The sequence below is a fragment of the Anabrus simplex genome, chromosome 5, assembly GCF_040414725.1.
Source record: "Anabrus simplex isolate iqAnaSimp1 chromosome 5, ASM4041472v1, whole genome shotgun sequence".
Lineage (NCBI taxonomy): Eukaryota > Metazoa > Arthropoda > Insecta > Orthoptera > Tettigoniidae > Anabrus > Anabrus simplex.
In genome coordinates this window covers 182,233,306-182,251,100 of record NC_090269.1, presented here as the reverse complement: position 1 = coordinate 182,251,100, position 17,795 = coordinate 182,233,306, and the positions used below count along the sequence as shown (strand labels likewise).

At 39.1% G+C, this 17,795-nt stretch overlaps 1 protein-coding gene across 3 annotated transcripts in view; it reads left to right on the top strand.

Moving 5' to 3' along the window:
• LOC136873888 (116 kDa U5 small nuclear ribonucleoprotein component) overlaps positions 1-17,795 on the top strand; it is a 398,344-nt gene that overhangs the window by 15,009 nt on the left and 365,540 nt on the right. For all 3 annotated transcript variants that reach the window (XM_068227586.1, XM_067147207.2, XM_067147208.2), the window contains one exon: positions 10,996-11,111. In XM_068227586.1, the coding sequence (XP_068083687.1) occupies positions 10,998-11,111 (114 nt within the window). In that variant the 5' untranslated portion in view covers positions 10,996-10,997. The remainder of the gene's footprint in view (positions 1-10,995; positions 11,112-17,795) is intronic.

Sequence of the window (17,795 nt, the reverse complement as noted above, 5' to 3'; positions counted from 1 at the left end):
CTCTCCAATTCGTGCGTTCCAATCCCCCAACATAATGATTCCTGCTTCTTCATATTTACCTCTCATTAGGTTAATCTCCTCTATTAGATCCTCAAAAAAGTTCACATTGGTATATGGTGACCCCATCGGATGGTTATATATAAAGGCTAAGCATATGTCTCTCTGTTTACTCCCTTCCAGTTTAAGTTTGATCCAAATTACATCTTGCATATCGTTAGGCAATTCTTCTATCTGACTACTAAACTCTTCCTTTATCAGAAGTGTTATTCCTCCCGGAATTCTCCCTCGAGTCCCTCGTTTTCTTTTTATTACACTTCTCGTAACATAGCCCTTCCATGTTAAAATCTTTCCTTCCGGCATCCATGTTTCTAAAAAAGCAAATATCTCAAAATTTTCCACAAGCTCAGACACTCCATCATTCCCCAGTTTACTTAATATGCCTTCTATATTTACAAAACCAATTTTCAATGCTAGTTATTTCACTTTCCTATTATCTGAGACACTACCTGTTTTACTACGTGTGTTTATTGTTTTATCAATTTGTACTATACTTCCATGAGGGGAACTATAAATTTCCCCTAACTTCTTTCCTTCCCGTTTATTACCTTTTCCATCTGAGAACACTCCCTTCTTAGCCCATAAGTCCTTCAAGCTCTGTCCCTGCTTCTTTTTCTTATCGTCCTCTGTCCTGCAGCTGCTTTTTTCAGCTACCGGAGTAGTACACGAGCTATTACCCGGTTCCTCATCAGGTGTTAAACATTTACTTACAGGTCGTTTCTCCGTAGTAGTGGCAATGCCCTCACTGTCAGTAGGTGTCAGCAACCTTGGCGACACGAGCTCTGCTCCTGTTTCCTGCACGTCATCATTCTTTCTTCCGTGTTGCGCCGGTACCGCACTTCCTCCTCGCGCCAGGGCTTCCAGCTGGGATGGCGTGTAGTTCTTTCTCCAACCATCGCCTGTGATGAATAGTCTCTTGCCTCTAATAAACGCTGTAAGGCCCTCTCTTCTTGCTCTCCCCAAGTGGAATCGTAGGATTTTCATCTCTTTCCTTTCTTCAATTCCCAGGTCTCTCTGGATCCAGACTTCCGTCCCTTTTAAATTCCTGGCATTCCGGAGAATTTGGTGGGTTTTCATTCCAGATACCAATTGTACTTTAATCGGTCTGTTCCCTTGGATCCTTCCTATTCCCTGCACGTCGTCCACATCGGATTCCGTGCAATTTACTTTCACTCCTTGTGTGAACACTTCCAACACAGCATCTAGTAACGCCAGTTTGTCCTCGCTTCTCTTGTCCTTAATCCCATGTATGACCAGACATCTGCTACGTTGGGCAATCTGCATCTCCAGCTCCCGTGTGCGCTGCTCCAATACCAGTCGGTGTTCCTTAGCAATTTTCATTTCTTCCTGGTATTTATCTAGAGATTCTTTTATACCTGCCATATCACCCCGAAGGCTGTCTTTCATATCCTGAATATCTTTATTCTGTGCCATAATGAGCTCCCTCGTTGTGTCTGTTTGGCTGCCCTCTTTTATCACCTCCTTGATCTTAGCTATATCTTCCCAATTCAGTGGCCCAGGGTTGCTTTCCACTCCTCCAATTACTAATAATGCAGCAATCACTAACGCTGCCAGCACGATTTCAGAGTATTTTATATCACATTTTAAACCACATACCTGATATTTTATTCGATTGTTCCATCGGCCGATGACCGCTCGGTAGAGTTCTATGTTTATTCCCATTATGCTTACGCCACAACACTCAGCACTCCGCACACACGTCTGCTTCGTTTGCAGGGCTCCAATCGACTAGGTACACTTTATAATCACCTACCTCTTCCTCGTTATCTTCCCTTACCCGAATATTACTTACTCCTAGCACATCCAGATGCATCCTCAAAACCTCTAAATTTCGTAAAACTTGTTTGGCATTAATGTTTCGCATTTAGTCACCCACGGTGTAGTATAGGACTAGCTTCTTTATGTTTGGGCTTTAAGCCGCCTTATGATTTTTACTATTACTAGGAGTGCAGGTGTATTGTCTTCTTGCATTTGGCTAATGGCTGGTTGCTACTAACCTTTTTCTTGTCATTAAGGGCAATTAGTTTGGGCAATCTTGTACCTGCTTATTCTGTAATTGTTTCTGGTGTTCCCTTTGTGGACAGTGAATTATATGACTGTTTAGTATTAGCTAAGTCCACATTGGAGCAGCTGTGTGCAAATACTTTGAGTCCAACCGATATGTTATAAGGCAGAATTGGAGTGCACCATAAAAAATTGATGCCTCTGCGAGGCTGGACTATGATATAGTTGGAGCACAGATTTCTATGAAGTGTACTTCCCTGGAGCATTTCTTGCTCTTATAAAATATTGTACCTGGCAAGAGCAATTCAGCTCTTTTTTGTGTAAATTAACAATTGGTAATTCTCTCAAGTTTTTGTACCTGATATTCGGACTTCTAAGTCCACTATATTGTTAGAGCTGACGAGGTCATTAATATTGTTATTATTCATTCAGATTTTCTATTTTTCAAATTAGGGAAAAGAAATAAATAGAATTTCAAAATTTGTTGTATTAAGTTCTGTTCTAGTTAATTCCTTATTATCCAGCCTTCAACCCTAACACTTCTTATCCTTCTGTGATCCACGATATTTTCTTAAAAATGAATATTGTTATAGTTACAGAAATATCCGTGGAGCAGAAAGAGGTGAAAGAAGGTGTGGGTGTTGAATGGGTCTAACTACGATATCAGAAATTGAGTTAACACTTTAAATAACCGCCTCAGGCAACATTGCACAAAACTTTATGATCTCTGGCCTCTCAAGACAAGGTTTACGAAGTTTATTTTATACAGGGGTATCAATTACCCAACCTACTGGGCCTTAGTAGAAAAAGAACAGGTTAAATTAATGGCCCGAAATGCAAACTGAATGGAGGCGTACACTTGCACTCCTAGATAATGAAGTATTAAAACCCTAACAGGGCTCTCGGCCCGATGATACAGGGGCTAATCCCAAGCTACTGAGGTGACTCGAATGAAAGTTAATTTAATACATTACAGGTAAGAAAACAGTACTAAATCATAGTCACCTCAAACCAAGTTGAAGGGGAACTCGAGAGGGTAACACACTCTCTATCCCCGAATTACAGTTAAAGATTTTATAAAATTTTTACATTAGCTAAATGAAAATTTAAATTTTAGAAAAGGCTGGTTACATAGTTAGAAATTCGAACCTTCCCCTCAGATAAATTTTCAGAGACAGCAAGAAAGATAGAAGTTATGTGGCCTCCTGCCTTAACACACACACTCAGAAAGACAACGATCAATGAGACAAAATAGCCAGAAAAGCCTCAGCTTACATACCCGAAGGGGAGGTTCGAGAGGGTTCTGGACTAGTCTGGATACACCCTCTCAATTTTATTGGACAATTCAAACAGTGACAAGAAGCCTGTGATAGGCTGAAAAATAATTACAGATATTTTTAATTGGCCAGATTCAAAACTGACGGAAAAAAGAAGTGTTGCCAACCCGGAAATAAATGAACATTGATTCAGTTATGAAAACCTAGAAACATGAAACTTCTATAAATTATAAGTTCTTCCACCTTGCACCAGAGTGCATGACCAGAGTTTTTGAAATGACATCTATGGAGGAAAGTTTAAACTTCTTGAAGTAAACAAATACAAAGCAAATAAATCCAGTCAGTTTAGGCAACTTCACAATAACACAATTACTTAATACTTCAGTAGTGACATCTTCTGATTAAACTTCCAACTTCATGTAGTAGCAGTTTCACATTTGGTTTAGATAGATAGAGTTCTGTAAGGCGCATCTTTTGAATGTGCGGAGTTGAGGTGTATCTCCTGGTACAGTTATTATTATTATTGTTATTTTTATTTAGGTTGCAGAGGTGTAAGAAGGTGTGGGTCATGAATGGGTGGACAGAGAAAAGATGAGAGCATAATTTAAAACTCTAAAATTGAAATTTTATTTCTTTTCTTTTTCTTTTGACTTTAAACTTTGATAAACAGCAACAACAAATCAGGAGCTTATTTGCTCAAATAACAGGAATGGTCAAAATTCAGGTACACAATAATTTGCAGAATGAGGTTGTAGCTCCAAAGTTACACTATTCCAAAGAGCATCTTTGTTCCACCTAATTTTCACTCTAGGAGACTGAGCTCCAAAACTTACAACTTTCCAGCCTCTCAAAAGCAAAAGTTTCTACTCCAAATTTTACATTAAATCATTACAAAACAGTTGTTACTGTCTTACCCGCTCAACAGCCTGATTCACACTTGACTATGAATAGTTAGAAATTAAACAGGGGCAATAAGTGCCCATACTAAGTGGCCTTAGTGGTCCAAAGAAAAGGTTTAAGATATTGGCCATAAACAAAATGCTAGGAGGCAAACACTTGCACTCCTTTTGAAATATACTCTGAAATAGTAAAGATCCTATCTGTGCTTATGTCCCCAAGATACAGAGGCTAAGCCTATACTACAGAGGGTGACTAGATGGTGAAGATACTAAGTTCCAATGGTAAAGTTTAAAGTTTTACCAAATCATAGTCACCCCAGTACCAAATTGAATGGGAATTTAAAGAGGGTGAACACTCTGTATTCCCTAAGTTACATCTTTCCCAGCAGGGATTTGAAGTCCTTAGACTTGCTTGAAAAGTTACATTTGAAAGATGATGATAAACTTTAGACATGTACATTAAGAATGAATTTTGAAACCATTCCCTCAAGTCAGCTATCTGGAGCTATCACATATTTAAAAGATGTGTGCCATTATCTTGAGCTGGTGGACCTTTTGATGGTGTGCAAGGCTTTCCCCTGCCTCTACTACTTATGCACTCTGGAGCAGAGCAATGAAGATAACATGGCCCGAAAGCTCCCAGGTTTTGTAGTGGAGGGGAAAGTTCCAGAACTCTCTAGGCCGATGGCCTGTACACACTCGTAATTTTGATTGGTTATTAAATATATGGACAAAATTTCTGATTGGCTACTACTTTCAAGAAGGAGGACGCTTTGTAGTGCTGACCAACTTCAGCACATAAAGAAACAATATTACAAACACTTCAGGTTATTCAACTTAGAAAATATAAAAATTTTTGAAAATTAATTGTCCGTCCTTTCACCAGAAGATTCACGTGAGTCAACAGTAGAGTCATCTGAAAAGTAAAGTTCAAAACTTCCAATACACAGTTCAGGGTTCACATCACAGATGACCTAACAGGCGCTCAGTTACTATGCACGCAGAAGGTGTATCTCCGTTACAATTATTATTATTAATATTGTTCTTGTATTACAGTTCTTTTTGTGAACTGTGCAAGTGTTCTTACTGAGCATCTAATGGGCTGCCTATTATATCAGTAATTATTGTTATTTTCATTTTCGCCTACTTCTACTCTTTTGGACCAGTACATTTGAGTTCATTTAGATTAATCTACCCTGATCATTGTTACTGTAATTTGAATTGTTTTTTTAAAACTATTTAGGGATAGTCTAATAAGCTTTTTAATGGGTTGGTTAGTTTTCCTTTAATTTTCTGTTATTTAATTTACGTTTACATGAATGGCTTTCGTGGAAGTAAAACACAGCATGTCATTGACCTAGTCCGTGGAAAGGGCATAACATGCAGAAGTAGGTCAATGGACTGTGTAACTTCACTGTTAATAATAATAAATAATAAAGTAAATAACTGAATAAATAAAATTACTCAAAAACGTAATAAAATTAATAAACATAATTAATCGAAATGTCCGTAGTATGGGCGCCAGAGTTCACCAGAATGGATCCCTCAAATGTAGATAGAGCATGATAATTCTTTATATCCCAGGGCGTGTACATAAAAGCTGCGTACTGGTACATCAGCTTCGGGCCTTACCTAACCTTCTGAAAATGACTAAATAGGTAGGAATTGCACTTAGGTTCATCAATAACTCTACTGATTCTAAAATATCTAACTTTATTCTTAATAAAATCCGTGCATGAGCACCTCAACACACCAAAATACACTTTTAATACACCAACAAAAGATTGCTGGAAGACTCCATATTTACAACAACAGCAATGAAAACAGTGGGAAAACGTAAGCGAGAACTAAGCCACCATTTGTAGTTAGTTCGTTGAACGATGTACATATATGTATATAAGAACCCTGCACTGTCTCTGTATCAACACGACTTGCCGATTCTCATAATCGGCAGTTATAACATCACACAGGTACTGTACCTCGTAATACTCTGTTCACAGACTTTAACACTTGTTGTAAAGATATATACATTTGAGCAACACACGCTTGTCGATCCTGAACATAAATTATGGAAAGTGTGAGATAGCTTTCACCAACATATAATGCCAGGCCGCCACAAGTGCTACAATACCTAATGCGTAAGCACTCCACAATTTGTCGATGAGCCACTTTCCACGAACATAACAAGACTACGTTCCTCGAACGTTTGAAGTCCAGTCCATTGTAGCAGTGTCACTCGAATACCGTATATGCAGTTTCACTCCTGTGTGTGTTAGCACTACTTCCTTCCCGTACAATGTGTCTGCACTACTTCCTTCTCGTACAGTGTGTCAGCACTCCTTCTTTCCTCTACCGTGTGTCCGCACTACTTCCTTCTCGTACAGTGTCAGCACTCCTCCTTTCCCGTACCGTGTGTCCGCACTACTTCCTTCTCGTACAGTGTCAGCACTCCTTCTTTCCCGCACCGTGTGTCCGCACTACTTCCTTCTCGTACAGTGTGTCTGGTTCCCGCCGTTTGATCAACCTTTATAGACATCAGCATTTCCCTTCCTCTCACATGATACGTCTGGATTGATCCTCGCAAGCCAGTCATGGTAGATCCTCTTGTCAAGACCATGCCGTGAACTCCTTCTTGGTCCCAAGACATAAACAAACTCTCTGGGGAGTTTCACATAAGTCGTAGAACTTTCCTAGTACAACAACAAGCTCATCTCATCAGATCGGCATATATACTTGTAATATATACATGACTCATGCAAAGTTTCTAAGTTCCAATATAGCAGTGTTTTCCCAGCCGTATGATCAAAAATTACTCATACTACATATATGGAGACCTCCCAGCTTACAAATATTAATGACAAAATATACAACTGAAATACAGATAATAATAATGATAATAATAAATCGAATACTGACAATGATATCTCTCACCTCTACATATAGTGCGAGGGTGTGATATATGTACCATCACAACTGTAGCCATTTTGACCCCGTGTCAATAACTGAGCAACGGTGTTTCAAAAACCTCAGAGTAAATGCTGGAGTAGAGACAAAGGATATCATTAAGATAAGTTGTAGATTTCTAAATATTTGAGTGTGATTTGATAGATTCTGATGATGTTCTTTCAAGAATAAAACATTCATAAGTTATGATTTTCATTTCCGTGTTGACATATAACTTATATAATGGGATTTAATTGAGAGTTTTGGTTTACTCAGTCTACCATCTAGTGGGCCTAGAATAAAACGGAACGTCGAAATTGACGAGCAGACAGCCAGATGGCGTCAAAATGAAATGTCTGCACACGGTAGCTGAGGCCATACGATTATTATAATTTTTTATTTTTATTGAGGGATGTTCAACCATTCAACACAATGTATAAAACATGTCATTTATTGAGCGAAGACTGGTTTAGATTCCCTTGGAATCATCATCAGTTCGCGATAAATAAATAAATCAAAGGGTCCTAATAACAATCAACATGAAAACTGCCTTAAATTCATTTACAATGGTTGACATAAAATATATATGACCATAAAACATATTACTATTTACCGCAAATTCTTGGAAACAGGTCACAGATAACTGCAGACACATATGACAAAAAAAACCACATTTACTATTTACAGTCTTGGATCTAGATCACAGATAATTGCTCTCATTAAACTGCTGCTAGAAGAGTAGGAGGCGCACTCCTCTTGTGTGTCTGCATGGAGCTTATTCTTTTAGGTCACTATGCCATACAACCAAGGCCATACCATCATTCAACATTTACTTCAACAACAATAGCAGTTGACAGTTTCAACAACAAAGCAGATGTTACATAACAATGAAGGATGTTCTCCCAGCCACTCAGCTAATCGTTTTAACTGCAAGCATCGGCACTTCACAAGACCGTCAAGTTTAATACGTGTTTTTACCATCTACCAATGATTCAACTAAGAATATTTGAACATTTAACATATGTCTTTTATACCCATTGTAATAAATAAGAACCTCACAGTATTCTGCAACTTCAAGTTTTTACACATTTTCCCTGAAGCTCTGTTTAACAGTGTCCAAACGCACTGCAATTATCTGTAACCTAGATCCAAGAACTTTATGTAAATAGTTACGTTTTTTTTTTGTGTGTGTTTGCAGTTATGTGACCTGTTTCCAAGAACTTTCTGTAAATAGTAATATGTTTTATGGTCATATGTATTTTATGTCAACCATTGTAAATGTATTTAAGGCAGTTTTCATGTTGAATGTTATTAGGATCCTTTGATTTATTTATTTATCACGAACTGATGATGATTCCAAGGGAATCGAAACTGGTCTTCGCTCAATAAATGTCATGTTTTATACATTGTGTTGAATGGTGGAACGTCCCTCAATTAATTCCCATTATATAAAAATAAAACATGTCCTAATTAAATTAAGTTTATTTTTCAGGTGTAATACTGTTACAACATGTTTTCTCTTCAGGTAGATCATAAATGTATTTACTCAAAGTTATTTTCGGCAAACCGAAGAGCCTAATGGTTATAAATTAACTACAACAGCAGATCAGGTGTAAGGCCTTTCAGGTGCCTGCTCTATCAACCAGCGTTTTGTCTCTGGTCCGACACCAGACTCATCAGAGTGGGATGTGTCAGACCCCACCCACTGACGCTGGGGTGTATGCAGGTGAACTTATCAGAAGCCCATTATAAGAGGCACAGTCTGACAACTGCATACGGGAGATAAATCTCCACAATGGAACCATTGCCTGCCTAGCAATTCCGAATGGAAAATTCTAAGTTCCCATGGAGGGAAATAGATATTTTTCACCAATAGAGCATGTTAACCGTCGAATCTGAAAAGAGACGACTTCAGATATTAGAAGTTATTACATCTACTTGAGACATACACTGACAGAGCAAATGCAACACCAAGAAGGAGTGGTTCGAAAGGGATGAAAGTTGGGGAAAAAACAGAGACGGCACGGACGAATAATTGATGTTTATTTCAAACCGATATGCAGGTTACACAATGCGCACGGCATCGACTCAGTAGGATGTAGGACCACCGCGAGCGGCGATGCACGCAGAAACACGTCGAGGTACAGAGTCAATAAGAGTGCGGATGGTGTCCTGAGGGATGGTTCTCCATTCTCTGTCAACCATTTGCCACAGTTGGTCGTCCGTACGAGGCTGGGGCAGAGTTTGCAAACGGCGTCCAATGAGATCCCACACGTGTTCGATTGGTGAGAGATCCGGAGAGTACGCTGGCCACGGAAGCATCTGTACACCTCGTAGAGCCTGTTGGGAGATGCGAGCAGTGTGTGGGCGGGCATTATCCTGCTGAAACAGAGCATTGGGCAGCCCGTGAAGGTACGGGAGTGCCACCGGCCGCAGCACATGCTGCACGTAGCGTTGGGCATTTAACGTGCCTTGAATATGCACTAGAGGTGACGTGGAATCATACGCAATAGCGCCCCAAACCATGATGCCGCATTGTCTAGCGGTAGGGCGCTCCACAGTTACTGCCGGATTTGACCTTTCTCCACGCCGATGCCACACTCGTCTGTGGTGACTATCACTGACAGAACAGAAGTGTGACTCATCGGAGAACACGACGTTCCGCCATTCCCTCATCCAAGTCGCTCTAGCCCGGCACCATGCCAGGCGTGCACGTCTATGCTGTGGAGTCAATGGTAGTCTTCTGAGCGGACGCCGGGAGTGCAGGCCTCCTTCAACCAATCGACGGGAAATTGTTCTGGTCGATATTGGAACAGCCAGGGTGTCTTGCACATGCTGAAGAATGGCGGTTGACGTGGCGTGCGGGGCTGCCACCGCTTGGCGGCGGATGCGCCGATCCTCGCGTGCTGACGTCACTCGGGCTGCGCCTGGACCCCTCGCACGTGCCACATGTCCCTGCGCCAACCATCTTCGCCACAGGCGCTGCACCGTGGACACATCCCTATGGGTATCGGATGCGATTTGACGAAGCGACCAACCTGCCCCTCTCAGCCCGATCACCATACCCCTCGTAAAGTCGTCTGTCTGCTGGAAATGCCTCCGTTGACGGCGGCATGGCATTCTTAGCTATACACGTGTCCTGTGGCACACGACAACACGTTCTACAATGACTGTCGGCTGAGAAATCACGGTACGAAGTGGGCCATTCGCCAACGCCGTGTCCCATTTATCATTCGCTATGTGCGCAGCACAGCGGCGCATTTCACATCATGAGCATACCTCAGTGACGTCAGTCTACCCTGCAATTGGCATAAAGTTCTGACCACTCCTTCTTGGTGTTGCATTTGCTCTGTCAGTCAGTGTATTTGTGACAGATTTGAATTGTTTTATATTAGTTTTGTTCATTTCCATGCCTAAGTAATTAGTGTCTTTGATTTTGATCCTGTGTCCAAGGTTTGTTTCTTGGCCGGGTCAAGAGATTTTAATTGTAAAATGCATAACTTCTTTGTTTTGGGGAATGGGTGTTTGTGCTGTCCCAGTATATCCTGCAACTTGTAAACCATACATAACACTATTGTCCACCACGCTAACAATTTCCCTGTTCACAGCAGAGATGCTGTCTGCCCTCATCAGCGGACTGCATCAGTCTATCATTTGCCAGACAAAGTTATTATATCGGTTTTATCCACTTTTAAAATAAACATTGGGATCACAAACCTGCACTTCCATTTGTCAAGAAAAGTACTTTAAAAAACTTGGTATAGTTTTCATTGTGCATATTGGTTTTGCTTCAGAAATGGATGCTGAGCTTTATGATGAGTTTGGGAATTACATTGGACCTGAATTGGAATCTGATGAGGAAGAAGAAGAAGGATTTGGAGACAGAGAGCCGGAAAACCAGGAATATGATGTAAGTGCTCCTTGTGTAATTTATTTTGCCAGTTAAATAACCAGGGAAATTTATCTTCATTCTAACTTTGTGTTACATTTGATAAAGCTACCTTGTAAGATTGTTTAAAATACCACTGTATAATTGTGTGATGTCTGTGCAGTACAATATTGTAGTCTTCAGCAGTGCTCTCGCAAGAGTGTGAAATTATATTTTATGTGTTGACTGGAGATATTTTTAAAATAATCTTTTGTTATATTAAATTAGACGTTGTGCAGACAGAATGCAAGATGAATGTTTTCCCTTCAAGGAGAAATACTTCACCCCATGTATACATTTAAAAGCTTTCTTTAGCTTCTCCCATTTAATTCTGGCCCATTTGAGATTTGGTGTGGGGTTTTAGGACCACATGTTCATATTTCTGTTGCCACATGATTTATTAGGTGAAGATTCTAGTCCAGGTCAAGCCTTGGCCAGCAGCTAAACTACTATGCAAATCAACCTACCTCTCTCTCTCTCTCTCTCTCTCTCTCTCTCTCTCTCTCAGTATAAAATAGACCCTTAAAAAAACTTCTTAACCACTTTGCATTCTGTGGTTCGTTTTAGAATGTTATTCTTACAATTATGCCTTATCAAATCAAACCACTCCATAAATACCATAATATCAATGGATATAGGATGCAAGGAATTTTATTTAATTTTCAACCTCCTCATGGGCAGAAACCAGTAAAACATTGTGTCAATAACAACATTGAGATTAGAAAGCCAATTACTCATGTTAAGTAGTTTCTATAACAAGCTACTATTTACAGAAGATTATTGTGGTGGTTATTGAGTGCTGAACACATAAAACAATTAAAAGAACAAAATTTATAATATTAAATAAAATTTAGAAATGTTAAAAAACACCATCAAAATTTAAAAACAAGGTTAGGATATGGAAGACGGCGGGAACCCTACGAGGTAGTGAAACGTAGCCTTTCATGGCTGAAAATTCCGATAGATGATTTTTAGGAGCCAACATTTTATTTCAATTAACATATTCAAAACTCAAAAAACAAACAAGACTCCAGTAGTAACACTATCGTCCACCATGCTAACAATATCCCATACACAGCAGAGATGGTGTCCACCCTCATCAGAGGGCTGCATCAGTCTATCATTAGTTAGATGTTAGTTGAACATACCTTGAGAATGAAACACATGCTCAGCACGCTAAAAGAACTATTTAAAAGGAGATACATGGGCCTTGGCACCGAATGAAAACATGCCAAAACTTATTACAACAATTTACATCTTTGTTACTAAGGTTTAGTTCCATTCTACACAATACAAGATAGCAAAAATTAGTACAAAGGTAGAAGAATACAGGATTACTGTACTTCGTTAACCAAATCATTACAGGAAGGGAAAGTCAAAATACTGTATAGTAAGTAATACAGCACTACTGAGGACAAACCTTATGGAAAGCTTTAATTTAAGTAAGAAGTTACAAACAAGGTTTGCCTCCGACAAGATTGAAGATGATGTTCGCTGAAAAACTAACTTATCACGAATTTAAAAGTTGGTGGTAAACGTAAGATCCAAGGGTGAACTACTGGATATTTAAAAAGGTATTACATTTCAGATTTAAGTGAAATTACAACCAAACAATTTAAGAAACAGGAGTGCTTAACCTTAGGATAGGCGGGCTCCCCATGTGATGGGAGCTCAGCACGAGCATGTCTGCCCGCTAACGCTCTTCCTTCTAGCAAACACTATAATTGCACAAGTTCTGGAAAGGACCAGGCTTATGAAATCTGAAATAACTTCCAAACTGTGTATATTCTACAGTATATTTCAAAAGTCCAAAAGTTCAGACCATCATTTACAATTTTTCACCATATGAGATCAGATAATACATTTTTTTATACAACCAAATAAATTAAGAGTTCCAATTAATTCCAAATGCTATCTTTCCTCACAAACTCGAGCAGCAATATAAAACAGATACATGACAGAAAAGGGGAATCAAAACAGATAAGGCTAGCGTTTGTAAATTTTTTAAGGTTGAGTTCAGAACGGTGAATTGATGAAGGCATGAAAGTTGAGCTCCTAGGCTTCTTTATTTTTGACTTGACTTAGTTTCTTCTACAAAGATATAAAAGAGTATTTTATATATATATGAATGAAAATGAAAATCCACAGCCTGTTTCCAGTAATTCAACCGGGTCAGGAATGGAATGAATGAAGCCCCCATCTACCGGTGAGGATAGGAATTGTGCCAGCTGCCGAAGCCTGTCACACTCCTCCGGGGCAATGATAAATGAATGAGAATTGAAATGGTTTGGAGAGTGTTGCTGGAATGAATTATGACAGGGGAAACCAGAGTACCCGGAGAAAAATCTGTCCTGCCTCCGCTTTGTCCAGCACAAATCTCACATGGAGTGACCGGAATTTGAACCACGGAACCCAGCGGTGAGAGGCCGGCGTGCTGCCGCCTGAGCCACAGAGGCTCTATATATATATATACATACATCAAAATGTTAGAGCATCACCCAACCAGTGGCTTTTATTCTTGCTCCGGATATCAAGACTCCCTCCCACACTGAAGAACCCGACAAACCCAGGGTAAGTGCTACTTCACTAATGTGGAAAAGACAATATATTAAAAAATATTAAAAATACAGGAGTTTACCTAAGTATCCCAAATTTACAATGACAATTTCGTAAGTTGCGACCATAGAATTACTTACAGATCTTACTTAACCTAATCTTTACCACACTAAATCCTTTACAAATAAAAGATGCAAGGAACACAGTACATTAATAAATGTCGAATACAGTTCGTAAACATATGGATATTCACCTAAGCAGTATTTTTCCACTTATGTGGGGTGGCCAGCCACAAAAAAAATAAGAGATTTTCTTACAACTAAGTCTTAAATAGTCACAGACAAAGAAATGCACTTTTGAAATACTAACACCTAGTGTACCTTTATGTGCATAAATGCACTCTGCTGATCCTCTTCCCTTCAGGATCGCTCACCGGTAGAGATACAGTGGTAAGAAATTTCAAAATGGTGCAGGGACCTTGAAATCTGGGGACTAACTTGCTAATAAAATGGTCCGCAGCACTACTAACAGGATTGGTCTTAACCTTTTCACTGCTGAGTTTTGATGAACAGGTGAACCCTCTGGGCCGGGTTTTTTTTTTCTTAAAGGAAAAAGACACTATTAGAGGTACAGTTGAACTTGACTTGTACGTATATCGAGGGGAAGGGAAGAAACTACTTTTAACTCAGAATTACTTAGAAATCAGACTTACACAATACATCACATATTTACTGAAAAAACAATGGAATAGACCTACATGTGTAAATCCTTGCAAATAATAAATACATTAAGACAGAAAATATTATTTTGAACTTGGTCCAGCCTTAAAGAAATCAGATAGTTCGGCTTGTTTCACTTTTCTTGCATTAAGAATATAAATCTCCTTTAGCAAACTTAGTAATGAATTCAAAGCATTTTCACTACAACTCTTCGCACTGATGTAAGGCCTACACACTTCGACTGCACTTAACACTTCACTCAGTTTAGGTGTCAAGATTTGGAAATTGGTACATAGTATAAATTTGTTATACTCTACAGTTAATTCTCTACTCCAGCCAATATTGTATACCCAATGTTGAATAAGGTTATTCTTTTTGATTGTTCATGTTACCCACACTCGTCTCAATTCCCATCCCTATCCCCAAAAAAATTAAAAAAAAAAAAAAAAAAAAAAAAAAAAAAAAAAAAAAAAAAAGATTCAAGCGCCGCGTTGTTTGCATAGATCAGCAATAATCTCTTCATCCCGTAATTCTCCACATACAGCCAGATTATCATCGAAAAGCACAAAAGTATCGAATTCTATACCCTCCGGTAGCGTTAGCTCATTGTTAGACAAAACTTCGTCCCCATAATCATCATTAGAGGCAGCCTCTTCTGGTAAGACACCAGGTTTGCGGAAACAGTTGCTGGTTGTGGAGGATGAGACCTGCTTCCAGGCAGCCGAAATAAAATCCATGGCTTGTAGCAAATTAATGGAGAGAGGTTCATTTCCTGCATCACTGTGTTATTAAATGTTGAACCAGCATTTTTCTATAATGCTCTTTGAATTTTTTTTGCAAGTTGCTTTACGTCGCACCGACAATTATAGGTCTTATGGCGACGATACTTTGAAATTTGCTGTTGTTCCCACGAAAGAAATTCTCATATTCAAACAAATTTACTGTATTTTATGTTGGTTCCGCACGAAAACCGCCCACTTTGCTTATCATGTATCTCAATCTTTGGCGGCGTGTCAAAAACGATGAAGGTTGTGGGGGAGCGAATTGGACTCGCCTTTGTTAAGCCGCCAGTAAGTAAGGGTCAACAATGTCACTCGGCGAAACTCTTTGTGTTCTGTTTCAGCACCGAAACCCGATCGCTCTACTTCCACCTACGCCGGCAAAGAGGAAACTTCGTAAGTACAGTAGTTTCTTTTTAAGAAGTACGTTCTCATTGCAATTACGCAAAACTCATTATTATTATTATTATTATTATTATTATTATTATTATTATTATTATTATTATTATTATTATTATCGTATGGCATTTACAAGCATAATCTGTAAAAATATACAATTAACATACACATTAAAATATAGAGGTAATTAAACTAGAATGTCCAGCTTCGACAACCAGTCCAGTGCACTTGGTGTCAATTTATGCAGAGTCAGTAAACCGTCCTTAAATGCTGACAGTGGACAGCTCTCAACAACATGAAGCAATGTCTGCTTCTCAGCACCACACTCACACGCAGCACTTTCACAATATCCCCACTTTTTCATCATATATCGGCACCTGCCGTGGCCTGTTCTGAAATGGTTGAGTTTTGACCACTCATGTCGAGGAAGATCGAAACCTGGCACTTTCTTCGTTGGGTCTTTAATCAGAAAGGCGTTAGTGGGTGGACATTGTTCCCATCGCTGTCTCCATTCTGCTGTTACACTGAATTTTTCATAGGAGTGTAGATCAGTCCAGAGTGGATTCCTGGATTTTAACCTCATCACAGGTGGATCTCGTAAAGCATTGAACAAAAGTGAGTTCCTGTGTGCAAAGGTCTTCTTGAGCAACTGTACTTTTGCTGCTTTTCTCCTCAGATCTGGAGGAGCAATGTTTGCTAAAACAGGCAGCCACTGAGTAGGAGTCGACCTCACTGTACCAGTAACAACTCTCATGGTTTCATTGAGCTGTACGTCAATCTTGCTTGAATGTACGCTGTTTTCCCACACAGGAGCGCAGTACTCACCAGCCGAGTATACTAGAGAAAGTGAAGCAGTGCGAAGAGTGTTTGCATCTGCACCCCAGTTGCTGCCCGCTAGTTTATGCAGTAGATTTACTCTTGTACTCAGCTTCTTTGACAGATTCGAGCAATGCTGTTTGAACGACAAGGACCGATCCTGTTATATTTCACTGACACTTAATACGTATAACAGCGAATTACGTATAAATAAGATTTAATTAACACGCTTTTATATTATATTTTGCCGGGACCTAAAGGAAATTACGTACAAATACGAATTACGTAGAACAGAGTTACGTATAAAGCAGGTTCAACTGTAATTTGTTACTGATACTTTTGATGGAATGCATATCGTTCCTTTTAGCCCCGCAGCCCAATATGGGGTCGGAGATGGAGTGAGATATTTTACAGCATGTTTTTCTGGCTGGGTGCTCTTCCTGATTACAACCTCAGTTGAGAAGGTAATGAATATGAAATGGATGATGGTGAATGAAACTGGGTAAAGAAGTGGAAGGAATTGGCTGTGGCCTATGAATACGAACTGTCCCAGCATTTTCTTGGGAGTGCAAAAGGGAAACCCCCCCCCCCCCAAAAAAAAAAAAAAAAAAAAAACACCCACATTCTCAGGACAGCTGAAGGTGAGGTTTGAATGCAGAGCCATGCTAACATGCATGGCTACTCCACTCAGTGATATTATTACTGAAATCTATATATATATATAAAATAACATGTCCTGACTGACTGATTCATCATCACCAAGCCAAAACTACTCGACATAATGAAATGAAATTTTGAGGATAAATTTATATTACAATGTAGGTGCTTGCTACGGGAGGATTTTTGGATATTCCATCGCTAAGGGGGTTAAAAGGGGGGTGAATTTTTAAAATGAGTGTATCTATATCTCAAAACTTTTAAAGTTTAAAGATGTAAAAATTGGCATTTACAATCTCCTTTAAAAATAAAGAAACACGTATTTTTTTTTTTCAGAAATACCCATTAGGAGGGGTGAAAAATGGGTTGAATGCCTTTAATGAGGCTACTTATATTTCAGAAACTGAAGATATTACAGAGCAGAAAATTGGTATTTGGGATCTCCTTTAAAAATAAAGAAACACGTATTTTTTGTTTTTGGTAAATCCAAATAATGGGGGGTGAAAAGGGGGATGAATTTTTAAAATGAGTGTATCTATATCTCAAAACTTTAATAAAAGTTTACAGATGTAAAAGTTGGTATTGAGAATCTCCTTTAAAAATAAAATACACCCAGTTTTTGTTTTTGGAAAATCCCAACAGGAGGGGTGAAAAATGGGTTGAATGCCTTTAATGAAGATACTTACATCTCAGAAACTGAAGATATTACAGACCTGAAAATTGGACATGGGATATCCTGT